This window comes from Necator americanus, chromosome X (assembly GCF_031761385.1).
Source record: "Necator americanus strain Aroian chromosome X, whole genome shotgun sequence".
Taxonomy (NCBI): domain Eukaryota; kingdom Metazoa; phylum Nematoda; class Chromadorea; order Rhabditida; family Ancylostomatidae; genus Necator; species Necator americanus.
Genome location: NC_087376.1, coordinates 15,596,931 through 15,624,826, shown reverse-complemented (window position 1 = coordinate 15,624,826; position 27,896 = coordinate 15,596,931). Strand labels below are relative to the sequence as shown.

The 27,896-nt window shown below is 42.7% G+C and overlaps 4 protein-coding genes across 6 annotated transcripts in view; all 4 read right to left on the bottom strand.

Moving 5' to 3' along the window:
• Positions 1 to 413: 413 nt before the first annotated feature.
• Positions 414 to 1,932, bottom strand: RB195_023355 (uncharacterized protein; the record flags this gene model as incomplete). 2 transcript variants are annotated; one of them, XM_064210752.1, is made up of 2 exons in its annotated part: positions 414 to 1,114; positions 1,221 to 1,932. In XM_064210752.1, 2 exons carry the CDS (start codon positions 1,930 to 1,932, stop codon positions 414 to 416), a joined length of 1,413 nt encoding a protein of 470 aa, XP_064066632.1. The 2 variants fall into 2 exon arrangements, with proteins under 2 accessions (XP_064066632.1, XP_064066633.1); XM_064210751.1 differs by having other exon boundaries at positions 955 to 1,932.
• Positions 1,933 to 2,519: 587 nt separating this feature from the next.
• Positions 2,520 to 3,056, bottom strand: RB195_023354 (uncharacterized protein; the record flags this gene model as incomplete). Its single annotated transcript, XM_064210750.1, has 1 exon — positions 2,520 to 3,056. One exon carries the CDS (start codon positions 3,054 to 3,056, stop codon positions 2,520 to 2,522), a length of 537 nt encoding a protein of 178 aa, XP_064066631.1.
• Positions 3,057 to 6,100: 3,044 nt separating this feature from the next.
• The window catches only part of RB195_023352 (uncharacterized protein), a gene marked incomplete at both ends in the record, with an annotated part of 32,611 nt that continues 10,815 nt past the window's right edge, over positions 6,101 to 27,896 (bottom strand). The window contains 11 exons of one of the 2 annotated variants that reach the window (XM_064210748.1): positions 6,101 to 6,519; positions 6,571 to 6,677; positions 6,743 to 6,861; positions 6,941 to 7,081; positions 7,187 to 7,453; positions 7,507 to 7,613; positions 7,881 to 7,990; positions 12,492 to 12,602; positions 12,789 to 12,919; positions 12,983 to 13,089; positions 18,625 to 18,805. In XM_064210748.1, the coding sequence (XP_064066628.1) occupies positions 6,101 to 6,519; positions 6,571 to 6,677; positions 6,743 to 6,861; positions 6,941 to 7,081; positions 7,187 to 7,453; positions 7,507 to 7,613; positions 7,881 to 7,990; positions 12,492 to 12,602; positions 12,789 to 12,919; positions 12,983 to 13,089; positions 18,625 to 18,805 (1,800 nt within the window). The remainder of the gene's footprint in view (positions 6,520 to 6,570; positions 6,678 to 6,742; positions 6,862 to 6,940; positions 7,082 to 7,186; positions 7,454 to 7,506; positions 7,614 to 7,880; positions 7,991 to 12,491; positions 12,603 to 12,788; positions 12,920 to 12,982; positions 13,090 to 18,624; positions 18,806 to 27,896) is intronic. The other variant, XM_064210747.1, reaches the window with a different exon arrangement.
• RB195_023353 (uncharacterized protein) lies at positions 20,690 to 20,974 on the bottom strand (the record flags this gene model as incomplete). Its single annotated transcript, XM_064210749.1, has 1 exon — positions 20,690 to 20,974. The coding sequence occupies one exon, from the start codon at positions 20,972 to 20,974 to the stop codon at positions 20,690 to 20,692; it is 285 nt and encodes a 94-aa protein (XP_064066630.1).

Here is a 27,896-nt window from a genome sequence, read left to right as displayed (position 1 = left end):
TCTTAACGAGCGGTATCAGGCAGATTAGGGAGGGCAGAGAAAATCTGCAAAAATTGTAATGAAAATGAAAATGAAATGAAAACGAATGAAAATGAAATAAGGGACGAGTACAAAAACTATAAAAATAAATCTGAGAAGAAAGATTTAATGCTCAAAATAGAGCAAATTGAAGATGAATCTCAACTGCAAATAGATATAGCAGAGGCAAATGACCTTATATTCATATTAACTGCACGATTAGAAGAAAGCAGTTGCATTTTGGACAGAATGAGTGTAAAACTCGGGTACACTACAAGAGGTAAAAACCAAAACTTAGATGAGGTAAAAACCCAAATCACACAAAATGACGATGGTGAACAAAATCACCATGATCACCTTGACTCCCGTTGATCTTCGAACTGGTCGAGCGGGCGTCAGTAATTCTTCCATTTGTCCCGATCGCGTGCCAGAGTAGCCCAGTGGTTCCTCCTTTCGCGTTGGACACGAAGAGCATCATATTTTTCTTTGAAGGACTTCGTGAAGAAATCTGACCACCGGGTCGGCGGTCTTCCTGTAGTGCGCTTAGTATTGCGGGGAACCCAGTCGCTCACGGCTCTGGTCCAATGGTTGTCATTAAAGCGCATCACGTGTCCGGCCCACCTTATTTTACTTTCCTTGGCAAACGCGGCGGCGTCTCTAATCTTCGATCGTTGACGTAGGAGAGAACTTCGAATCCCGTCCCTCACTTGCGTGAAACGGGATACTCCTAGCATCACTCTCTCAATTGCGCGTTCAATGACGCTCACCGCGTTTTCTTCCTGCTTGCGAAATGCCCAGGTTTCCGAAGCATAGGTCAAAGCAGGAAGTACGGTGGTGTTGAAGAGGTGAGCACCGAGCCGGGTGTTTCTGGTCTTCTTCACTACATCCTCAATGCTTTTGTACGTTCCCCAAGCCGCTCGTCTCCTTCTGCCCAGCTCAGGGGTCAGGTCGTTCATCATGTTCAGTTCCCGACCCAGATGAACGCTGGTGCATTCGGATATGATAGCTGGCGCATTCGGATGTTCGTTCCGTTGAGCGTGAATGGGGAATCCGAGACCCATCCGTTCCGCATGAACATCGTCTTTTGTAGATTCGGCTGAAAAACCGGAACGAATCAATCTTCACTCCCATGTAGTCCCATTCCAACTTTCGCATTACGTTCTCGAGGGTGGCTGTGAATATTTTGGAAGAAATTGTATCACACTGTCGAACCCCCCTCTTCACGTCAATGATGATGTTCTTGTAGAATGGCGAAATTCCGGTCGTGAAGCTGCTGTACAACTCTCGAAGTACCTTTATGTACTGCACAGGGATGCCATGGTTGTCCAAGGCTTCCACGACCGCTTCCATCTCAACTGCGTCGAAGGCCTTCTTTAAGTCAATGAAGGCGAGACAGAGCGGTATCTTGTACTCTCGTGATACCTCGATGAGTTTCGAAGCAGTGTGAATGTGGTTAATCGTGCTGAATCCTTTTCGAAACAGTGCTTGCTCGCATGGCTGTCCTTCATCCAAGACGTTTGCAATCCTATTAAGGATTACTCTTGTAAAGAGCTTGTAGATGACGGACAGTAAGCAGATTGGGCGATAGTTGCCGATGTCATGTGGATCTCCCTTTTTATACAACAACGCGGTCTTGCTGGTCTTCCACTGTTTAGGAACCTTGCATTCCGACAGATAACGTGTAAAGAGCCTCGCCAGGGTGTTGATGAGTTCTGGCGGAAGGCTCTTCAGGTGTTCTGGTCTTATTCTGTCGGGACCGGGTACCGTACGATTTCTTACCGACATGATAGCATGTCGTATCTCGGACGGGAGAACCTCTGAAATGACTTGTCCGTCTTCCCTCAGATGGTGAGGAGGCAAGTGGACATGGCTGTCAAAGAGATCAGAGTAGAAGTCGTAGATGATTTTCTCCATCCCCCTTATCGATGGCTGTTCATTTTGGGTTCCGGAGAGCAGTCATCCTCGTCTTGCGACTGGCGAAGTCTCGACGGGCATAGCGGATGCTTTTCCCCTCCTCTCTTCAGCCAGCACTTCTGCTCTTCTCTCTTTAAGGTCTTCCTTTATCGCCTCTCTGCAAAGCCTTGCGAGCTCGGACGTGAGTTCTTGGTTCCCTGCGGCTCGTGCTGCTCCACGCTGGCGTATCAGCTCAAGAGTTTAAAGAGACAGGCGCCTCTTGGTGGTTTTAAAACTCTCAGCCTTCATCGCGCAGTCGTGAAGGTGTTCAACAAGCCGGTCATATTCCTCGTCGATGTTGTCCATTGCGGAATCTTCCCAAAAGCCGGGTAACGTAGCGAAGAGATCCCAGTTGATGGTAGTCCTGGGATTTCTCTCTCTGAACTTGGCGGCTTTCTCTGCTCTCCTTGTGAAGGAAAATCTTCCTCGGAGGAGGCGATGGTCCGATCCCGTATAGAACTTTGGTACAACACCGACGTCCGTCGGCAGAACCTTTTATTGGCGATGATGTGGTCTATTTCATTACGGTACCCTCCACCGGGTGACTCCTACGTCCAGCGTAGAGAGGAGGGCTTCTGGAATTGCGAGTTCCCATGGATGGTCTTAGTCCTCATGATGAACTTGGAGAGCCTCTCCCCCTGGTCATTCCATTGTAGGCAGTGGGTCCCGATGTGAAGTTCCTCCGGCGTTCTTCTTGGGCCAACCTTGGCGTTGAAATCGCCAATTATGACCTTGTAGAAGGCATGGTCTTCTCGGTGGAACTTCTCCAGGTCCATATAGAAAGCTTTGACTTCTTCTTCTTCGTAGCTTGATGTTGGAGCGTAAGCGACGAAGATAGTCAAAGCTGGTGTTGGGCCACATCTTCTCATCCGCAGACGTCCGATTCGGGTCGTAAGTTGTTCAAAAGAGTCGATGTTCTTTGCCATACTCGTGTTGACAAAGACGCCAACTCCACCAACACCTCTACTGTCGCATGTTCCTAAGAACAGTTCTTCTCCAGTTTCATATATGGCGTTGAGAGGGTGACGTCGTCTCGTCTCGGTCAGTCCGATGACGTCGTACTTGATCTTCTTGGCTTGCATCATCAGATCTTCTATGCCGCTTCCGATGCAAGCGTACGTGCGTATAAGTACAGATCGCCATCCTTGTCCTTTTCCGTTTTGGTAGCCTACATGACTCTTGCAGCCCCGTCCTACCTGGCGCTACCGTACCAGGCTTTCCTCCGGAATCAGGAGACTCTTTTCTATTACTGTGTTTTGCGTGAAAATTTTAAAACCCATGGACAGGTTGCAAGCCTCTAGTCCCATGAGTTTCTGGGAGAACTTCCGTTCTCCCGGAGTGGACATGTGGAGCTTATTTGTTGGAGGCGACTCCAAACCGCCTCCCTTGCACCTCCCAGTCACTTGATTGCAGGCTTTTGGCCGGACCGACGTGCGGGATACAAGGATGTCATGAGTCAATAATGGCTCAGCAGAAACAGGGAGTCCATCCCCTGAATCCACCTGCGTCTCTGGGCAAGCACAAGGTCGCTTTTGGTTCGCGATTAGCCCCCTATCCGCCACCCGGGGACGCGCCACGTAGCCTCGCGACTAACCGGCTGTGATCTCTCTATTGAGGGAGATCCGTGGGGTGAACAAAATAGCAACCATAATAAGAGTGAACCGAGCACTTCACAATCAGGTTTGCCAAATTCAGTCGACTCGGTACACAATCAAACGGGACAATGCCGTTATCTATCGATAAAACCTCCCCAAGCATCTCTACCAAAGTTTCACGAAGATGCTGAAGAATACTGGACTACTTTCGAGACACTAGTTCACAAAAGCAAAGAGCTAAATTTCATAGAAAAAATACTGCTACTCAAGGAAAACTTGAGAGCCAGAGCTCAGACTGCCATAAAAGATATAAAACAGATTCGAGAAAACTACAACTGGATCTGAACTGAAAAACACTGCAGGAAACATACTGCAATAAAACCACAAACAGGTCTCAAATAGTACAAAAACTGTTTAATATGAGACTAGCTCACAACTCAGCAGATAATTCTTCAGCTGTTTTCGATCAAATTCAAGTCTTGGTCAATCAAGTGATATCAGTAGGATATGATGTACGAAATACCTGTGACCTAATATGTGCAAAACTATCGTGTGTGTGTGTGTGTATGTGTATGTGTGTGTATGTGTATGTGTATGTGTATGTGTATGTGTATGTGTATATGTGTATGTGTATGTGTATGTGTGTATGTGTATGTGTATGTGTATGTGTATGTGTATGTATGTGTATGTGTATGTGTGTGTATGTGTATGTGTATGTGTATGTGTATGTGTATGTATGTGTATGTGTGTGTGTATGTGTATGTGTGTGTATGTGTATGTGTATGTGTATGTGTATGTGTATGTGTATGTGTATATGTATGTGTATGTGTATGTGTATGTGCATGTATGTGTATGTGTATGTGCATGTGTATGTGTATGTGTATATGTGTATGTGTATATGTGTATGTGTATGTGTATGTGTATATGTGTATGTGTATGTGTATGTGTATGTGTGTGTATGTGTATGTGTATGTGTATGTGTATGTGTATGTATGTGTATGTGTATGTGTATGTGTGTGTATGTGTATGTGTATGTGTATATGTATATGTTAAGGAAATCTATAGAAGGTAGTGCGACGGGTCCACCGGCGCCAGATACGCATAGAGGGGTGTGCGACGGTCCACCGGCGCCAGATACGTATAGAAGGGGGTCCGACGGGCCCACCGGCGACAAGTACGTGCAGAAGGGTGTGCGACGGTTCCACTGGCGCCAGATACGTATAGAAGGAGGTGCAACGGATCCACCGGCGTCAGATTAGTGTGCCGGCGAAGGAAACCTATAGAAGGTAGTGCGACGGTTCCACTGGCGCCAGATGCGTATAGAAGGAGGTGCAACGGATCCACCGGCGTCAGATTAGTGCGCCGGCGAAGGAAACCTATAGAAGGTAGTGCGACGGGTCCCTGGGCGAGGGGGTGTGACGGGTCCAGCAGCGCCAGATACCTATGGAAGGGAGTGCGACGGGTCCACCGGCGTCAGATACGTATAGAAGGGGGTATAACGGGTCCACCGGCGTCAGATTAGTGCGCCGGCTCCAGATACCTATAGAAGAGTGTGCGACGGGTCCAATGGCGTCGAACCAGATAACTTTGAAATGGAGTGTGATGGATCCCACGGCGTCGGATCGTCGTGCGCAATAACTTTGTGCAGATGTCGCGAAAGGTAAATTATGTTGCAACCGTTCCATATTCATGGCCACTGCACGTGTTGCATTGCACCTCTATGAATCCTCCACGTATCTATTTCCTTTCACGTTTGCCTCAACTTGGTGCCATGCCTTCTTCAAAAAGTGGAAACACCCACACAAACGGTTGCTTAAATAGTACACAACAGCTTACATGATTTGATGTAGAACTTATCTTTATCAGTACGATGAAGCTGTTTACGTCATTTTTACGTCAGGAAGAACACCCATACATCGAGTAATGCTTTAGAAATATGTATATGACTTGACATACTTGACTTAATCGGCGGGCTGATGTCATCGCCTGACGCGACTACCCGCATCTTCGCCGAAGTGTGCCGTCCTTGAACACAGCTCTGCCCAACCTTCTCGATCTTCTGCGAGAGCTTGCACAGAATCTATCCATTCGTCGCTATTCCATATTCTGCGAAACCTCACGTCTCACCTGAACTGCCTATCCACGCCGAGTGTCCTCAGGTACTCTTTCACCAGTCCAGAACTTCCGTTTTCGGCCAGGTGGCTTCTTCCAGCTCGAACCCTACAAACTCCTCAGAGCTCGTTGAACAAGCGAAGACGATTTACTTTAGTCACTTTCGAAGGCGGTGCAAGATGTGGGCATCTTCCACGTGTCATCCACCGGTATACAACATCAATTTCTGCGTAAAGATCTTCATTGTGGCATACTCTTTGTCAAAAGTAGCCAAGTAGCCGCCTAAGCAGCTTTCATTCCGTGCAATCAATCCTCTCCATCACCTTAGATGGTGCTGCCCAAGTCTCCGATCCGTACATCATGATGAAGCGAATTGCGGACAGGTAGACCCGCAGCTTGACTTCGTTAGTGATGGGGGCTGACTACAGGAATTTCGTTAAGGAATTAAATGCAGAACTAGTATCAGTGTATCTTTGCCTAATAGCTTTCTCGTAACTGCCGTTGTTCTTCAGAGTACAGCCTGGGTAACAGAACTCATCAACGAGTCTTATCGGTTGTCCGTCCACCCTGATTCCCGTTCGAGGTCTCGAAGAGATCCACATCTGTTTGCATTTATCAGGGCGTAGACATAGTCCACAGACTGCAGCCAGCTTCGATACAAGATTGATAACATGTTGAAGTTTCGTACTGCTTTCTGCGAATATAACAACATCGTCAGCGTACTGAGGACCGATCAAGTGGCGTTCTGATTTGAGGATAATATCGTCAGGATATCGATCTACTGTTCTTTGCATAATGTCGCCGATGGCCAAATTGAACAGGAAGAGTCCTGCCACTGCCCCTGTTATTACTACCTCAAAAGTACTTCAGTTACTTCAGTTAAACGACGTACATCCGGTTGGTGTTCGAACTGCGGCAGTTGTTTGTTGATTCATGTCATCAAGCAAGCGAGCGAACTTTCCTGGTACTCCGTCGGCGCGGAGTACCAGGAAAGTTGGCCTTGATGACGAGATTCGAAAGTGGCTTCATAGCCCGGAAACGCTAATTGCATTGGCTTCGAATACCGCTGCCAGATTTTCATATCTCTCTTAACAATGAACACGTGGTCAATTGTAGATCGATCTTCTTTTAGAGCGGAAATATGATAGCGCGTCTCTACGAGTCCGATATCCTTTTGTTGATCCTTATCGAACGGATGATCTTCGTCGTCTCACGAATCCCAAGTGGACGAGGATATTTCAGCTTTTCTGCACTAATCCTACCATCTCCACCAGACTTTCCATTTTCTTTTGGATACACATCAGAACCTTCGACTCCGTCTGTGGTTCCTCGTTAACCGCATATGTCGGTCTATGAACGTGCTCAAGTTCAGGAGCTGACGGCGCTTGCCGGTTCAGCAAGGTCTTGAAGTGATTTCTCGAAACTGGGAGGGTTGCTTCATCGAGAGCTGTGCAGTTCTACTAGCAGTGTTGAGGACTGGAAAACATCTTTTCATATTGCCGCTATACTGCTTTAATAAAGCATAGGCTTTCTGAGGGTTCTTGTCCTCTCATGCTTTCTCGGACTCCTTCGCTCTCGGCGTCCATCTTATGGCGGTCTTGTTGCAGCTGACGACTCAGCTGCCTTCTAAGACGCTTTTCCTGGTTGAAATCACCAGTGCTGTGGGCGACACATACAGAATTGTACGTGGATCTTGCCTCCGCAGATGCACAGGCAAACTTCTTTCGCGCATTTGAACCGCAAGTGTTTCCCTTGCAGCGTCCTGGATGCACTTTCTGGAGAAATCCTCATCGCAAAGCTTCTTCCTACTCCTGCTTCCTACTCCAACATGGATAGACACAAGTAGGCGGAAATCTGCTCTACATTTTTCGTCTTTCAAACTTGCCATGTCGATTTTCGGTTGAGGAGGTACTCCTCGGTCTTGTGGAACCGTATCTTAAGGCTGAGAAGAAGTGGACGGTGGTCGAAGTCGAAAGCAGCGTCCCAAACAGCTCCGGATTTTCGGATATCCGACTGAGGGATGTTTCCTCGCCAGAATATAGTCGAGCTGAAGCTTAAGAGTCCTCATCTTCCGCTTGCGCTGCTCTACAGGCGTTAAAAGGGTTGACCCTTGCTATGTGAGCTGATGGCGTCGATGATTCCTATTAAACGTGGAAGCGATGATTAGGCCTGCCTGTTCACATAAGTCGACCAGACGATCACCGTTGTCCGACGTGCGCTCCGCTGGATAATACCATTTTCCTAGCACATCGGATTGCTGTTCGAGTCTCATCTTCGCATTTGCGTCGATTCCGACAATGTCCACCTGCTTACTAGGTATTTTAGACATCAACGCATTGCGTTCATCGTAGAAGTCGTACAAAGGCGAGTCTAGTCGACGTTGAGCCAAATTCTTCCATAAATTGTAGTAATCGTTCCACACAGCTATCGCGCAGCCACCCACTTTTTTCTCATCAGTATATGGTGTAGTTTTCGATGCTGATGACGGATCTATTTCTCATGCGTGTCTCCTACAGCGCAGCAAACGGCACAGCGAGATATCGCAGAAGCCTATACAGGGTTGGAACTCACTCAACAGTGTACGGAAGTTCAAGGTGATGATGAGTTTGACGTGAATGGCTCTTGCCAAAGATTACATGCACCTTTCAGGTAGTTGACCTTTCAGTTTACGGGCTTTGACGATGTGTTGGATGACAACCTTTTTGCAATGTATGGAAATCTTTCGCCATGCAACAAACTGTGTCGGTTATATAGCTCGTACGTTACCGATGCATATACTCGAACGCCTCATTGCGTTCAGTCAAAACAGGACCACCACAAGCAGGTAGCAATCAGACTCGTATACGTGGCCCCAATGGTTCGAGGTCTTTGATGCCATGCATATCCCATAAAACTCCTCCTCTCTTCTCGCCAAGCCTCGGTATTGTTCTAAGTACACCACGCAAGACTTTCAAAAGGAAAACAAACTGACCAGTCTCACCGACTAGCGGGGCTGATGAACCACCGCGTTCTTAAAGATTGTCACCAAGGCGAATGAGATCTACGCGCTGCGCAGTATCCTTTAGTACTGATGTATAGATAACGTTAAGCAACTGCATGTGGGGCAATCTTATAGCTCACAGAGTGTTACGAACGGCAAGAAGTAATTGGTAATTGATAAACACTCATTTTTGTTATTCATGGTCGGATTCCTGACGGAAATCCAGAATGCTTCCAATACCTTTCTAGCAGATATTTCTTTCTCGTGCGCTAATATCGCACATTTAATTTCAAACTCATTCCCATCATGCTTCTCACTTTTGTGGTACCCTAACGGTGTCATCGAACTCCCACGCCTTTTACCAGCCAAATGTTTCTTGGGGACGCTTAGCATCCTTTTAGTTCCTCTAATACAAATGGCGTTGCACGTTGACATCCTATTTGGTATATAACTCCGATCTTCGTGCAATCACCAGCGTTACCGAATAGACAAACAACACAACACTCTGACACACATTGCCTATCGTTGAATTTTTTTGCAATTAACTGTCGCTTGATACTGACGTTCGGGATGTCCACCAATACAACATCATCTTGCAACTGTGCTCGCAAGAGTCCGGTGTATAGCAACAGTTAAGGAGTTAGAGACGAAGGGGATGTACAAAGGAATTCTACTTTTACGTGGGATCCTCACTGTCTTGTTTGTATTTCGAGATTGGGTGGTAGATTTCGATCTCGTATAACCGTTTGAACTAGCTATGATTACGGCTACTTTTAGTGATTCCTCCCGTTCTCTATCCTCTGTGCATATTGCTGATGCTGTTTTGACCACATTTCTTATAACTGCCTTTTTCATGCAGTAAGATGGGCTGATGTTGCGTTTATCAGTGTTTTTTTCCAGCTTTCCTTGCGATACCATTTCACATTTGCTATGCCATTGTGTATTTTTATTTGAGGATTTAAATATGGTAGCTGACCATCTTTTTGTTGTTCTCGAGTGAGTTTTATGTACTGCGACCGTTCATTCAAAATTCTGAAGCATCCGTCCATTTCGGATTGTGTTGATGTTACAATGAAGCAATCATCGATATAACGGCAGTACACCTCTGGAAAACGTTCTATCGTTGGTTGTTCTATTCTGCTCATAAAGCAAACGGCAAGAACGTCAGGAAAATAAAGTTTCACCTAAACCCCGTTGGCATAACAGGAAAACATAAATATCTGTTAGCTATTCTTATTATTTAAGCAGCCGTATGCAAGCTTGCCTCCAATTTCTAGAGAAAGGATGTCACCAAACTGATGAGGAAAAGTGCAGAAGAGACATGTGGAGAAGTAATTGTGTACTCGTGAAGTGACACACACTATTTTACCAATACATGGCGAATCCAACTTCGCTGCATTTGTCTTACTGCTTTTTTAAATTCCGCTATATATATATATATATATATATATATATATATGCATAGCGAATCATCTCATCTGGATCATTCCTTTTTGTCGTTTCTTACGGGCCTCTGGAAGAAGCAATGAACTTTTTTAATTCATTTTCATAATATTTGTACCACCTAACACTTGAACCTTGTTTCTTTGTGAATTTAATTAGATTAGTCAGATGTCAAAACTGTTTTCAAGATTCGTGTGGTCGATGTAACCTATTTTCCTAAAACTCAACCCATCTACAAGTCAAAATAATTGGTCGTACTGTACTTTCTCTTGTTTTGAACTTTCGCAAAAAGAATTAACTGAGTTTTTCTTCTGATTCCACAAGATGTCTGATGTGTTCAATGTGGAACACCAAGCCCTTTGTCCATGACAATTTATATGCAAATTTCTTTCTAGAAAGCAGCGATCATGCTGGAAATGCTGCCTTTTCAAATTAGTGTTGCTAAGTGGACCACTTGACGGATTATCAAGCGTCATAAATGCGTAAATCCTCCTGTTCGTAGCAGAGAAATCCTCAACCGGTTGATTCGAAGATTGATCCTTCCATGTCCCAAGAAAATACTTTTCTCAGTAGAGAAGGTTCGACATTTTCTTAACATCGGTTACTGTCGTTAGAAGAATTACCATTGACGATCGCATGTACTTTTCTATGTGTCATTGATTCCAGAGAACATCCGAAAGGCGGACTCAAGTCAAACTAATGAATAGGCTACAGAATTATCGAAACGTACAAGGATGTTCGTTGTAGCACACCTCGTAGGTACTAAAGCGATTCCCACGCTGTTTTTAGGACGACCAGGGAGAACTGGGCAGCGCCATACTCGTTTCCGTAATCTATAACCCGTACTCTACGTTCTCGCTCAGGTTTCCGTACCACGTCAACTTTGTGATACCCTCATGCCTTTGACTGCCCGGAAACAAAGGCAAAAGGCGAATGAAAAGCCAAGAAAGTATACAGTTTAATGTGGAGATACTATGTACAAATGTACAAGAGTAACCATTGCGAACTGGAGGTGCTTCCTTTGGAAACGGGCCAGGGCTTGGTGTCTACAAGTTGTTCCAGTTCCAGAGTAGTTGTTCCATAGAAGTTGTTTGTAAAAACACTCTCTTTCTCAATAATGTAACGTTCATATACAACTGGTTCAAATGTAACCATCTATCTCAATTCTAATGGACATAGTATATGAATTGTAGCGCAGAGTTTTTACGAGTTCCAGTATAAGAGGTGTGTAGCTCCTTACCTGCAAAGTTATGTCGCCACCTCACACCTTAACGGTAGCATGTGGAAAAGTTCCCAACGTTGAGTTTTTTCTGCTTGTGGGTAGGGTTCGGTACGTACTTTACATGTACCACAATGAAAACGAAAAACACCGCCACAAGCAGTTTGTTAAACGATGCAATTCACACAATTGAAAAGAAATGAAGCCGCGTAAAGTGAATTCCATGCTTGCATGAATATAAAGAATAGCCTCAACGAGGAATCCTACCATTAAACCACTTCACATTTGACTTTGGTCAGCCATGTTACTGTGAGAAGTTGTCGTTGATTTTTAAATTGTATTTAGCTTTATTTCGTCATTCTCATGCGCGCCAAGACTTGTATCGTTCAGCAAGGTGGTTTTTCGAAGGAGACTCTCTTTTTCGGTTTGATACAATTACGTTTCTGTCTACTGGCTTGAAAAAACCAATAACGGAAATCTCTCCGAAAGTTGCTTCTTAGACGGACAAAATAATAAACTTGATAAAAAGTTACTATAAGAGGAAAAGAAAGGAGTATACAAACGTTTTTTCTTCAGCAAAATACTTTTGTATACTCCTTCTATGAACAAACAAACAACAACAAAAAAGGTATTTTTGCAAGTTTCATCCGGAAATTACAAGAGCAGTTTTTTTTAACTGGCAAAATATATGATGCGCATCGTAAAAATACTTGGTTCTATCTCTTTCGATGAACGCAATCTATAGGCACAATGCATATAGATATAGAGGCGACGGCGCAGTGAAACAACACTATTCTTCGTAACAGTGTGGCAAATCGAAACAGTCCCGTTAGTTCACAATATCATCTATCAAAACGCTTGGCATCTTATTCTAGAATTAAAACAATGAAGAAGGTCAAGAACTAAGAACACATAGTTTTTTTGAAGACTAATTTTCATATGACCTTTAATGGTCTTTGCTTTTACGATTCAGATTGAGAAATGTGATTGTTGAGTAGTAGTGATACTAAGCACTTCTGTGATTTTTTTTGCATATCACAGCGAGGATCATCTTTTAGGTGATTCATATCCTCAAAACCTTAGCTACGAAGTTTGTGCCAGTTTTGGAAGGTTGTTGTAGATGACGGCCATCATAAAGAAGTTTCACGCAAAATCGTCGCTGGAAACTTACTTCAAACACTCATCATGGCGTTTGTACTCCACGACTGCATTAATGGGAAGATTCAGAACGCGGCGTAACGTATCACGAATACGATTAATGACACCAATATTATCAGCGGTTCTGAAAATTCACATTTACGCTCCCACAAAAAAAGGTTAAATTTATTACTGAGTCTTCACATATTCTTACAGCAACAGAACAAGTTACCTCGTCCGAAATTGCCAATTTGTACTGATGTGGGTTTTTGGCTAGATTAACATTCAAAATCTAAGCGTGGAAAAGATATTCATACACAAGCTGGCACACCTATTCCATAGCGAAACTATGTCCTCTTGGTTACGAACCGAACACACTGCCCCACAAATTTCATCTCCTACGAGAAATTGTTCACCAGCCATCGCAAGAAGGAGATTCTCCCATATACGAGAAGACAATCCCTAAAACACAGAAAAAGAAACACTAATCGAGAAACCTTAAATAAGATGATTATCAGTTGTTACTTTTTTAAGTCGGAGAATCCACTTTCCTCCTCTAAGGTTTGCTTCGTCTTCCCACACGGGTTTGATGCCTTTTTTGAATAAATGGACGTCCACTTTTTCTCCAATATCTAGAAGAGAGTACAAAAGCATGTCAACAAGGATGTCCTGACACAAAAAATTTGCTTCGGAATAGGAAGTCACAATGCAACGATTAGAATTTTGTTTCCATCATGTTTCATTGCTCAAATTATTTGTTCTTGGATAACGAACTCGATATTTTCATACATTTTAATGCTTTCCAAGAGTATTACTTTTAAATTTTTTTTTCACAATTTGCAGGATTCACCCACAACGAGATGCAATATTCCCGACGGTGATTTGAACATGACTAATATTGCGCTCGTTTTACTGTTCATTAAAGGCTTCTAAATCCCCGCTAAAAAATATATATTCTGTGAAGTATGGTCATAATTGCTTGAACCAAGTGTTGGAAAGTCTGCAAATCTTTGGTGACTCAAGAACAATTTTCAAAAAACTATAAAGGACTACCTTTCTTTTAGAAAAGATCTGCATGTGTAGTTAACGCATGTGAGAATTGTAGACAAGATTTCATCGAGCCCAAGAAAAAAACGTACAAGGAACAACAAGTTGACAGAATCAATACTTCATGGAAAAAAGTCATGTTCATAATTAGCACAGGCACCGGCTGGGTGGAGTTTCTTCGCGCGTCGAAACATGCCAATGAATTGACAGAAAAATAATGTCTTATCTGAACTGACTATCACATTAATCATCAGCTAACAGAAAGAATAATCAATAAGAAAATTCTAAATGTGTTCGAGACAAAATTTGGTCAAACACAGCGAAATCTATACAATGAATCGAAACATCGATTTTCGCATACAAGTTATTGTGTAGGTCACATACCTTTCACAAATCTCTACAACTCTGAAATGAAACAAAGTGGAACGAGCTGGCGAAGACAATTCTCAACAAAAAAAAAATGAATGAAAAAAATGAATGAAATGGAACGAGAGATCGCTAGCACTCCACTCTTAACTGTCCGCACGCTGTCAGAGGCGGGGCATGAGCCTGTACTCGCAAACATAACTCTTGCCAAGCGCCTCGCGAGGTTTGGTGGGAAAATACAGATTTCTACCCCGTTATTCCGGATAATCACAAAGGATTGAACGCAAATGCGCTCACACTCATGAACTCATATCCATGGTATGATCCCCACATGTATCCCATGCAGCCGCAATTTCGTGGTGTAGTGCCTTTAAAGGCATCACCCCACGAATCTGAGGTGATGCAGATTTCAGGTGGAGTATTCGTATACGGGATGGGAGACTACGGAGAGGGAGGTGATTCCGTCCATTTCTTCCTAACTGCCGTAAAAAGCGGCCCGGAAGATGCGGCGCCGCACAAGGCTGGCGCGCTCCAGTCGAACTCCCTGTAGAAAATAATGCGTCAGAACGCCTGAAGCCGTATCTTCCGGGCCGTTTTTTACGACAATTAGAAAGAAATGGACGGAATCACCTCCCTCTCCGTAGTCTCCCATCCCGTATACGAATACTCCACCTGAAATCTGCACCACCTCAGATTCGTGGGGTGATGCCTTTAAGTAGCCATTTGTATGGATGTTTCCACTTTTTGAAGAAAACATACTACCGACTTGAACCAAACGAGCAAGGAAATAGATACGCGGAGGGGTCATAGAGGCAACTCAACACATGCAACAGCCATGCATTTGAAGCGGTTGCAACGTCTCACCTGCTGTAAAAAGGGTAAAACGGGGGTCGTAAGGTACCCGCAGCCGATTATCTGCAGCCCTGGATAAGTGCCTGCAGAAGAGGCTGTCGGTAGGCCAGAGCAGGCATGTTAACTGTGACCACTAAGCCATGCGCATCCATAACCATGTCTCAGAGGTCATGTGCCGTGTTTTTATTTCAATAACGTAATAGAGTTGACTTCTGGGAAGGTTCAAAGAACAAAATGGCAGCAACGTAACAACGTAGAAAATGAAAATGCTAAAAAATGAGGGAAAAAAGTAGATGATTTGTACAAAAACAAAACAGCATCAGAAGACATTAACGAAACTGAAATCGTTCCAAAATAAAAGTTGAAAAGTGTAAAAAAGAGAAGTCTTCCAGTCGTTGGAAGATGTAGATTTGTGACTGGAAAAACTTTATAGAAGATATAGACATATATTTGCATTTATACAGAGTATTTAATTCATTAGTGCATTGTATTCATTTAATACTGCATTAGTTTGTAAAAATTTCGATTTGTTTGTTTTACACCAATAAAATACTATTATTTTCTATTTCTTGCATTTCGAGTGCAATTTTTCGATGTATCTCTATACGTAAGCGATCGATAGTCCACACAGAAGCAATACCAGAGATAGCGACTGCGACTGCGAGGCATGTTTCGCGCCCCATTAGACGATGAGGGCCGAAGATGGACGATGTGATGGGTGGGACACAAAGGGAATACAGCGCAATGCTCTGCTGGCGCTATTAACTGCTGTGCAGCGCAATTAAAGGCATCACTCCACGAATCTGAGGTGGTACTGATTTCAAGTGGAGTATTAGTATACGGGATGGGAGACTTTGGAAAGGGGGGTGATTCCGTCCATTTCTTCCTAATAGGCTTCAGGCGTTCTGGCGCACTATTTTCCACAGGGAGTTCGACTGGAGCGCGCCAGCCTTGTGCGGCGCCGCATCTACCGGGACGTTTTTTACGGCAATTAGAAAGAAATGGACGGAATCACCCCCTCTCCATAGTCTCCCATCCCGTATACGAATATTCCACCTGAAATCTGCATCACCTCAGATTCGTGGGGTGATACCTTTAACGATCGCCGTTGCTAGTCGTTTCTTCTTAGGATAGGCTGTCGCAGAGGTTGCGGGTACCTAACGGTACGCACCCATAAAACGGTGCACCAATTCAACGCTGTTGTACCCGTCTGACCCCTCTTTATAGCTTTCCTGCGTCAATGCACCAATTCGACGCCGTGGGACTCGTCTCCCTTCTCTTTTAGAATTTCGCGATCATGATCATCATATATAACAACACGCTTGGTCCGTGTGTGACTGTGTGTCTGTATATACATATTTGTCTCTGTTTCACGAAAATACAAAAATGGGGTGCGACGGGTGCCACGGCATCAAATTGGTACCCCGACGCCAGAAAGCTATAAAATGGAGTGCGACGGATCCCACGGCGTCGGATTTGTGCGCCTGCATGGAAGCGCGGTACAATGGGGTGAGGAGGGTCCAACTGTGTGGAATTGGTGTACCGTAGTACGATGCAGTACTATTTCACAATAACTTCGTCATGCTCATGTCGCAAAGGGTAAGTACTTCGGGTAATGCTTTCAAATTGTATCTATATTATATCGGAATAGATCGAGTGTTTAAAGCCGAAATTTGAAACTTTTCCAAATGTAGAACTTACACATTTAGAAAAGAAACTATGAAATTTTTTGCCTTCATTTCAAGTAAAAAAGAGGGAGAAGAAAGCGTTGTTAAAAAAACAGTTTTTATTTTACAGAAAATGCCACTACTATTAATTTCCATTAATCAGTGAAGGCGAGTGAAGCCAACGCAACGTTGTGAAGTCCGGCTTTAGCTCTTATTATATTATATTGTATTATATTATACTATATTATATTATATTACATTATATTATATTATATTATATTATATTATATTATATTATATTATATCATATTATATTATATTATATTATAATTATATAATATTATATAATATTACATAATATTATATTATATCATATTATATTATATTATATTATAATTATATTATATTATATTATATTATATTATATTATATTATATTATATTATATTATATCATATCATATCATATCATACCCCTCCACCACGGTTTACCGCCTCATAGTGGCGTGGAGGTGACTCTGGGCGTCGAACTGCGATGCACAGCGGAGGTTCGTCCTCCGGCAGGGTCTCCAAAGCTGAGGAGTTCCACACATCCGACATTCCGACTTCTCGGAATCGGAAGCCTAGCTAAGAGTTAACCACTGCTAAGATCCACCACCATCTTGGCAAAATGTCGCAAGGTGGCTCCCTGATCCATGTCGTTGGGCGGCGACCTGTGGTCAAAGCCAAGCTCGCCGTGGCATGGCTGCTTGGTTTGGGGAAAAATCGTTTTGCCACTTCAGCATATGCACTTCAGTACAATAAAACCAATTCTAGGAAATTGAACGTTATGGCATACGAAAATAAAGAGATTCCAGATATTGCGGCCACAATTCTGGGGGAACAATGATCTCGAAATGAAGAGCGTCACTCACTTACCTTACCTTCCTTTCGACTGATGAAGTAGGTCGTGGATCCAAAACTCGTAAGAATGCGTAATGCTCACGTATAGTATCAAAGCAGAATTATCTTTTATTAACACCTTGTTCCTCAAATCTTCATTTAGTTTGACTAAACAGATATGCCTAAGTGGACTATTTACAATACATAAAATGAGTGCAATGATATATTTATGTAGTTGGCCTCATTGAAACATGACAGTTACACATTAAATCCTGCTCTTTAAGCAAAGAGAAGAAGCTACGAACAAGGAATGGCAGACCTACGGATTGTTTGCATGTCTGATTGTTCTGTTTTGTTAAAGAAAATAATAGCAAAGCAACTGATATACAAAAAAGAGGAAAATGCACAGTTGGAGAATGAGTACGGAGACATCCCCTTAGTACACTGGGCAGAAAAATCTTACATTTCTGTAACAGAAAATTTTGGCTTGGCCTGTGTTTTCGGTTCTATTTATTGCTACACTGGTTTTAATTCGATGCATCTGGATAATTCTTCTTAACGATCTTAACATCTATTTCGTTTATCAATTTTCCGTGTGCCACAACTTTTTCTGATGTGGAAAGTTTCTGTCACCTGACTTACCACGTCAGCATTTAAAACATCGAACATAAACATACAAAAAACATAAACTTAAAGTTTAATGTTTCTGGCGTTAATTAATCCGCTTGGGATGCGTCCACACGTTCACTTCAATTCAGAATCGTTTGAGGTTTACAAACGTGTGACTGGCCAATACAATGGCTTGCGGTGCCTAGCCGATGTGTCAAGTCGGTGTTTTTATCCTCCCAGACAAGTCTGATACCAATCTATCGACTCCGAGGGGATGAAATGTTTGGTGAGCACTAGGACGAATTCGAACCTCCGATCGATCGTCCAGGAAGCGGAACCTCTAACCGCTATACAACACCCGCTCACAACAAACATAACCTGTAAAAATCACTGCACTTCAGACCTAACCCACTCTAATCGCATACGGAAGATTAGATAGTTATTGGTATTTCGGCAGGAGTGGGTTTGTTTTAGCAGCAGGATTTGTATCAATTCATTACGTAAAGTATTTAGTTTTGCTCCAAACTTATCTGCTTTCAATGTTTGTTGCTGATATTCAAGGAAGGTACAACTGAGACAACCTCCAATTGCTGACGATTTCGAACTTGTTTGAAGAAATTTGATGTAATCTATCCCCACTATTTTCCCGCAAGCGAGTAACTTCACAAAATTACTTACAGATTAGAAAAAACGTGCCAAAGATGTACTGGTAAAGAAAATATGAAATTTTAGAATGAACTTCTCACCACAAGGACGCTTAATATGTCGGTATACACTCCAGAACTGTTCCACTGAGCGAACGGCAGCAATTTGTTGCACATACTTGGCATACTCGACAGGATCGAATTTTCCGGGAGGTCGAAGGAAGAAGGAGTACACGTAAGTATATTCCAATGGATGTTCCAATGGTGTACAAGGTGTATCCTTCTGGAAAGAACATTCGAAGCTTCGGACATGAGAGATGCGACAAGTTATTTTGGTGAAACAGAACACCAACCAAAGGCATGCATTCCAAACGTTTCGATGTATTTTATTTATTTATTATACCGATTGAACTCTGAACCAAAAAAGGACATGTCACTGATTATGAGACGGCGTCCAATCCTCGAGATTTTGATCTCTCCACCCGTAGGTGGATGTCGAGAGTAAATCACAAGCACCACTATGAAAGCCCACAATTACCTCTGCCGTGCTTCTACGTTTTCTCCGCAACATGTTTTTGTTATAACATTCAAATTTGAAGTTTCTTAAAGGCGTCACCTCACGAATTTTAGGTGGTGCATATTTCAGGTGGAGTATTCTTGTACGAGATAGTAGATTATGGAGAGGGGGATGATTCCGTCCATTTCTTCCTAGTTGCCGTAAAAAACGGTCCAGAAGATGCGGCGCGTACCTTATTGTTTTTTTAAATTGAAGTGTTTAATAGTTTCTCTCCTGTGTCCTCATAGTGTACACTTTCGTACACACCTTTATTATGTTCCCCTATTAAGCTGTTATATCTCAGGTGTTCTTTCCGCTGAGGTATATGGGGACTTGCCATTGTAACTTTTCCTTCCTTATCCTAAGGTTCAATTTTACATCATTTGCTGTACCTTCAATCATCTTTTGTTGCCCCATGTACGTGATCATAAAAGACCAACGGGTGTGCATCAGGAAGAAGCCATAGCGTCTGTTACAATTTGTCCTTAATAATTGCGCGCGTCATTAAAGGCATCACCCCACGAACCTGAGGTGGTACATATTTCAGGTGGAGTATTCTTATACGAGATAGTAGATTATGGAGAGAAGGGTGATTCCGTCCATTTCTTCCTAATTGCCGTAAAAACGGTTCGGAAGATGCGACCCGTGCACAGTGCTGGCGCGCTCCAATCGAACTCGTTGTGGAAAGTAGCGCACCGGAACGCTCGAAGCCGTATCTTCCGAGCTGTTTTTTTACGGCAATTAGGAATAAATGGACGGAATCACCTTTCTCTCCATAATCTACGTTCCCGTATACGAATACTCCACCTGAAATCTTTACCACCTCACATTCGTGGTGTGATGCCTTTAAATGGGGTCAGCGCAAGTCGCGGTAACAGCATATCGCTAAATGACATGCTTTTGATTATATCTTTCAATGTGATAGAAGGATCTAATTCTCCTTATTTTCCGATAATGAGCGCACAATTTGTCATATTCGTATGTCAGAACCTGCAGTTCTCAATTTACATTTCACTTCCGATGCATAAAAGGAGGGTCCTGTTGGGTTTTCAAGTATACTCTGATCATTCCTGGGCAGGAGAACTAGCGATGGAGCGTATCCAGCGGAGATTCACAATCGTTGCTATCTAAACAGCTGACTCTGTATTATTATCACTGATCGTACGCTGCATCATCGACTAGGATATAAATCACTAGCTTCTAAATTGTTTTGGAGAATCAAACTAATCTACCGGAATTTTGTGATGGAAACTTTGAGGAGAAATGTTGCAATGTAAGCCGATCTCAAATTTGAAACCGTATCAGAAGAAGAAGTAATCCTCGCGAAAGATATAAGTGAAAGATGCATCTAATAGCTCCAAATTATGTATGTGAAAATTTTGAAAGCAGGGAACATTTCAGTTTTCAAAAGTAACGGGGATGAGAATTATCAATGTTAGTATTATGCTGTACAGAAAGTAGAAAGTCTTGTCGCTCATTTCTCGAAACATCAATAACTTTCTGTTTTTGGGCGGAACCAAATGCATCATGTTGTAGTTGTAGAACACTTTCGAAGATTCTCCACCATAGATGTATACAGCCGGAGGGCCTTCCTTAATTTTAATCACGATGTCAATTACGCAAGAACAACTTCGAGCTACCATCTCCTAGGAATGACATGGCGGCATTAGAGCAACGGCAGCAGCCCGCAACATCAACAGCAAATTGAGCGAAGGCATAACTACCATTAGGACTGTCAAGCGCTAGTTCGCTCGCTTCGCAAGCGGAGACACCGACTTCGAACACAAGTCCCGATCGGGTCGCCCCACACTGTCCAAGACTGCCATTCTCGACGCTGTCAAAGAGGATCCGGAGAGCAACACCCGCAGTCCTGCGACGAGACTCGGGTATAGCCATTTAACAGTCGTCAGGCCCTCGGCTTCAGAAAAATGCTGGCCCTATGGATATCTCACACATTGACAGATGGCACCCGCTTTACCCAGATATCTATCTATCAATCTCTCCTACGCCCGCATTGGAGTTTCTCGAAGATCCTCGAAGCGCACTGCGGACTAGCGTATATGGAACAGGTAACGAAGTGGCTCCCTCGAGGAGAAGACCAGCCGACGCAAGCCAGATCGGACCTCCACCTCAAGAAGTATCTCCTTTGCTGCTTCTGGGAGTGCTGTTTTATGAGCTGCTCCCACGAGGCCACACCGTTACCTGTTCCATATACGCTAGTCCCATGTTGCTAAGGAGACCCACGAAAAACTGAAGAAGTTAGGGTGGGACACGGTGCCCCATCCCTCTATCCTCCCGAACTTGCCCCTCAGACTACCACATATTTCAATCCCTCAAGGCTTTCATAACCAAGAAAATCTTCACCAAGTTGGAAGAAGTCGAGCAGGCAGTCAGCGACTTTTTCGACTTCCAGTCTCCCCAATTCTGGGAAGGTATCGCTGACCTGCGCATTAGGTGGGACAGTGTTGTAATTGATAATGGTGGTTATATTATTGATTAGTTTCTATTGTAAACTGAGTAAAAAAAAATAAAGCGAAAAAAAAAACACAAATGGTGACAAGACTTTCTGTCCAACCTAATGCTTTCTTCTAGATAATTTTTGTTCTCCCAAAATCTAGCTGAGAAAAGTTGAGAAAAATGCTAGAATTCTCAACTTTTTCTCAACTAGCCTTCAAAAAAAAACCAGAACCCCTGAAAGAGATATTTCGGGCTTTTTATAGCGCAAATCTTCCTTTACAGAAAGCAGCTACTTTGTCTTCATCCGGTCTCTTCTGTAATCTGTTATTCATATTTATTTCAAACTACTAAAATCCGACTAGTTACTGGTTCAATAGTAAGTTCCAATCAGAGCCTGGTTCTCATCGCTAAAATGACTTCTAAATAGCATCTATATGTGGCGAACAGTGCTCTAAATACCACTTCAGGAAAACTGCCGATGAAATGTTCTTCTCAGTATTTTTTTCCTTCAGTTTTGCGAAAATCAAGATTCCGGCGATGATCGAACTGTTTATCATTTATTCAACTGTTTGTAATCACTATCAAAAGAAGATATAAGTTGCCGCATACACGTTATTTTACACTTTATTTTACATCCCTTATGGCACTATTTACTAATATTGCGCTATATTATATTACTTGATTTATTTATTAAACGTCCGATTTGTTCCTTTAATTCTGTTTATTATACCTAATTTTTCATTGCTATATGAGCGGCTGTACTAGAAAGAATGAGAAAGAAGGGGTCGTTTTCTGGAGGGTCTTCTATAGAGGAGGTCGTTATCAGGAGGGTTTTTTCTTAACTACACGCTGCAAAGCTGCAAAAGACCGCTGGAAAAGAAAGATCAGAACGGAAGTGGGAACGGATATCTAGGAACACTCGGCATCGGTAAACGACTCAGACAAGAAGTCGCGTTTGGGAGAATACAGAACAATTGCGATCGATTAGTTTCACATGAGCAGTAGGTGAAGTTAGAATGAGATTAGTTGTTTTTGAAAAAAAAATTAATAACTATCTATACACCTTGACAAAGATGAAGACAACGGCTAGACGGCTACAGCTCCACCTTGGCGCATTTGGCCAGAGACGGATTCCACGGCGTCAAATTGATACAGGAAGCAAGAAAGCCGCGAGGCTGATAAATAACCCTTTCATATTTCGCTGTGTCTACTCCAGAAAGTAGTGAAAAGGGTTTTGCAATTGCAAGAATGAAATGACGGGTGGGTCCATTGCTGCATGTCCGAAAAGTAGTGAACAGGCTGATCAGCATCAGAATGCCACGCCCGTGTCAGAAAACGACCAGTCCAGAAACGTCAGATGCAAACGCCGAGGCTAGAACGTGTATAGTGAATATTATACCGGTACTACGATAAATGCTAAAGAACTGTGGAAGGAGTATTATATATTCATCGGAGTATTATACATTACATCGAAATAACCCTCTCAGAGTTACTAAAGCTGCACCCACAGTCCCGAACTCAAACGCCCGCCTTCGTACCACTGTTCCCCTGTACGTTTCTTCATTCGTGTTGTTATATCTTTTTTTTTTTCAGAAATAGCACACACATGCACAGAACTGTTAAAATAATAGCTAGCGATTTTTGCACTCTGATATAGGATCCTTGCGTTCATAAGTGTGACGCTGATAAAAGTACCATTCTATGTTAACACAGTTCTGAAAAGGGAGAGTTCAGTGCAATAATTCAAGTAATGATTTCAGATTGCAGTGAATCAAATTTGAAGGATATTTGAATGAATTTCTTCTTTTCAAATTCTAACTTTAAACAAGAACACTGGGAATTTCGGTCAACATGAAGAGTACTGAGGAAGGAATATTGTTTATAATAACCGCAATTTTGATTTTGTACAAGAAACATACAGGAGGTGCTCCATACAAAAATGTAAAACTTCTCCTCTTTGTTTTACTATGATCACCACAGTTCTATAATTTTCACGGGTTAACTCTTATGTTTTATAAAGACCAAAACGCTTCTAGACTCTTTGAGGTACTCTATGAGCTTCATCAATGATTTGAATGTTTAATGCATTGTAACTAGTGTGTTACCCTCAACTGTGTTCGAAGAAATGAATATGACACAACATTACCAAGTATTTCGTTCTCACACTGATACTTACGCTAAAAGTAGCTACTCAATGTCTTTTAATAAGTGGTGATGCTAGCCGTGATTACATAAAACGGCACTTATTGCTTCAAGATTCAGCTAGCTGAGCGCCTTGCGTGGTCATCGCGAGCATTCAATCACGGACATTCATAACTGCACAAGGATTTGTAAAAAAAAAAAGTGTTAACAATGTTTAACTACACTCACATTAGCTTCTCTTCAAATTTGACGAAATAAAAGTGCGCATCTTTCCAGATTGCAAAAAATAGAAAACGATTACTGTTTTGTGACTCCGGTATCTTATACACCTGTAAATACCTGTAAGAACGATAAAAGTGACCAAAAAAAAAAACAAGAAAGATTGAGATTTTCAGAGAACAGAAACCAAAGTCAAACAGCGATGTGATCTTCTGACTAGTCTGAACGTCCGACTAAAGTCGGACTTCAGACTTCTTGTGATTCTCGCTTCGCTTGCCTTCTCTGATCAATAAAAGTTGAAAGAAGTGGCACGTTCTGTAAATTTTTGCTTCAGAATTGAACTTTTCTTTTCCTCGTAACTTTTTTCCGTTATTTTTGTAGGAACCTCAGGCTATTGAAAGATTCAATAATCTTCTATCTAGAGGGGTCAGTACTTCACTTGGAAAATATCCTGGTGGAGGTTTAAGACCGTGTAGGTGGTCTATACAATGACTTGCGGGACTATTCGATGTGTCAAGTCAGCCTTTTATCCTCCCAAACAAGACTGATACCAATTTATGGACCCCGGAGGGATGAAAGCCTTGGTGGGGACTGGGGCGGACTTAAACCTCCGATCGATCGTGCAGGAAGCGGAATCTCTAACCGGTACACTACACCAGCCCACAACAAACAATATTGGAAAGTCTTGCCAAAAATGGCTCTTCACTTCCACAAGACAGAAGAAGAAAAATTTAGTTATCGAATAAAGCAAATTGAGGATGAATCCAAGGAACAAGTTGTTATTGCAAAGGTAAGTGACCTCGTATCTATGTTGACTTCTCGATCAGGTGAAAGCAGATGTATTCTGGACAGAATGAGTGTGACACTCTGGTACACTACCCGTTTATAAAGGGGTGAAAACCTAAATTCAAAGGAGATAGAACCTTAAGCCACGCAAAACAGTGGTAACAAACGAAATGTCAACCATAATGAGGGTGAACCGAGAACTTCACAATATTGGTTGGCAAGTTCAGTCGATTCACAGCAGAACCAAACAGATCTATTCCATTACCAATCGATTGAACTTCCTCACCTATCTACAGAAATTCCACGGAGAGGCTGAATTCCATCGCCGAATACTGGACGATTTTTTAGACACTATTTCACAAAAGCAAGGAGCTAGACGTTATGGAAAGAATCTTGCTACTCAAGGAAAGCCGGAGAGGCAGAACTAAGACTATCACAAAAGGCGTAAAACTAATTCCGGAAAATTACAACTGGATCATAAAGACACTGCAGCAAAAACTGCAATAGAACTACAAACTCAAATATCTAAAATAGGTAAATATGAGAACCGCAAACAACTCCGCAGATAGCTGTTCAGCTGTTTTCGATCAAATCCAAGTCTTGGTGATATGATATCGGCAGAGTATGGTGTGAGAAATACCTACGACCTCATATGATCCGAAACCATATTAGCAAAATACCCACAGAACATTATAAAACCTGTTCTGATATCTGGTCAAGCACTCGAGCAGCAAACAATCGAGGACCTTCTGGGGCAGGTAAAGAGAGAAGTTGCCGCAAAAGGCTATACCGAAAACAAGGGACACTCAACAAACAATAAAGTGACTAGTTCAAAAGAAATGCTGTTCATCTAACTATGGTTATATCAACCAGCGACCTCTAATTAGTGGAGCATATCTTTGCCACAACAGTCACCATCCAATGTTGAGCAGAACGGTGACCGACCAGAACAGTCAATTCAAAATAATTAAAAACCATAACAGATGCTGGAAATGCTGTTCATCTAACTATGGCAGTTTTGATTGCCTGAAACCAGACTGCTTACAATGCGGACAAAAACACCATCCTATTTTATGCCTTAAAAGAAACAAAACAGCAGAAAAACCAAATGCCAGCATGAAATTCAGGTCAAAAGAATATAGGTGATCGGAATAACATAAGACCTATAATGCACTCAGTCGCGACCGGAAAAGTCCGGCAAATCACAACGACGGAAGCAAGGTAGCGTCGAATAATACTCAAACGGGAAATACACGAAAAGCATTGAACATGGACACATGGACACATGACAACATGGAACATGGACACGTGGAAAAAAAATTACCCTCAAACACGGAACCAATAAATATTGCAACCCTTTTAGTTCTCATGACAAGTGACGGGAACATTTGGAATTGCAACAAAAAAGAATTTGAGAAAGTGCTTTTTTTCTTCGATTCTGGAGCATAGAAAATGGTGATTGAAGAGTTTTTAGACGAACGTTTTACCGGCTTACCTTAGGAGAAAAATGAAACATGCACTATGTCTGGAATTGATGGACATATTGACCGCTTCAAAAGTCACATAGTACATATGAGAACTGGTACTGCCTCTGGTCAACATAGAACTCCAGACTAAGCCTGTGATCACAAATGGTTTTCAAGGTTCAAAGTAAGCTTGGTTGACATCGAATTTCTCAAAGAAAATATTTGTCTGACAAACACAAAACTTAGAGTGGAACACCAAATCCCACATATTTCAGTAGGATTAGACTAGTACCGCGAGTTAGTGCCTGGTCCTCTTAATAAAGACGCCCAGTGGTCTCCACATCGCAAAAACCGCATTAGGACCGACATATGGAAAAGGAGCTGTTCATACAGAGAACAAAAAGACACTCTTTGCAACGGACTTACTGCTGTACATGAAAACAGCGAACAAGAGATTCTAAGAAAAACCACGGTGCTGACGGGAATTGACGCAAATCTCAACACTGCTTACAAAATGTGATACTGACGACGTCACAAAATTTCCGCTTCCCCATCGACTTCTTGCAAGGAAACATTAAGTATTCTATCCTAAATGGAAGAGCGTCGCATGATCGAACAGATCCAGAGTAGGCTCATAAGAGCCCACGCCTAGAGCATACAAAGAGGACCCAATCCACTGAACGACACGAAGGGCGCATAGAACAGCGCCACCGGTGTGAAGGACCGCAGAGTCCGAACCACGTGAGGACACTCCCGATGGGAGCGAGAGCTAGACCACAGGCGAAGGTTGTCCAGTTCGGGTATTGAGAGCTGCTTTCACTGTGCGACGCTTACTGGTAGCAGTGAGTGGTCCACCCTTCGCTGATGCTCGAGTGTCGGGCGGTGTATAGTGTGTCCTCCCACCATGAGCTTTTCGTCCCTCGAATAGTTTCGTAAAGTGTTCGATTAGTTTTTGTTGTGCTGTCGTTCGCTTGTGGTGCACCAATGCGAACGGTCAATCGGGGCACGACAGTGAATAATGGTCAGTTTTTGCTTTCTTTTTTCTTTTCATTTTTTGTTGTTTGCTTTTGAAGAAAGGAAGAAGGACATAGCTGCACAAAAAGAGCCGAAAAAGCTAAAATGCCAAAAAAGGAGAAAAAGGTCGACAAATCAAGATCCGGAGTTGGTATATATCGTCGTGGAAGGGTAAGAGAGCCGACGTTTTAGTGGGGTATGCCGCGCGAGGACGTATGGAGTAAGGAACAACTCTGAACTCCACATTTGAACTGCACTGAACAATAGAATTCATTCCATACATTCTTCCGGACAGCATAAATTTCGACTAATCACTGAATTAGCGCAGTCCTGTTCCGCGCAATGCAAGCGCGCCTTTGCAAATGCTACCCTATTTTCTTCTACGGAAACCAACGGTTTCCTACAGGATCTTCTAACAAACAATCTGCCAGCAAACGAATGGTTGGATAGTCCTTGGAGACACGAAAGCCTTTTGAAATCTGGAGATCCAATCTTCCTGATTATCGAGTGCGGTTATCAACATAGGTTACTTCCTTTGCTTTGTAAGAATACTGAAGTCAATTCTTTCGGTAGGTTCCCGTTGTCGACAACTTGTAGGAGTCTTTACGATAACTCTCTACCTTTCAAAATGTTGAAAAATTTCAGCAACAGTACTCAGACATTATAACGGAAAACAACTTTTCCTTCTTTGCACCCGAAGAAATGGATAAAGTAGAACAACGTAAAAGAGCAAC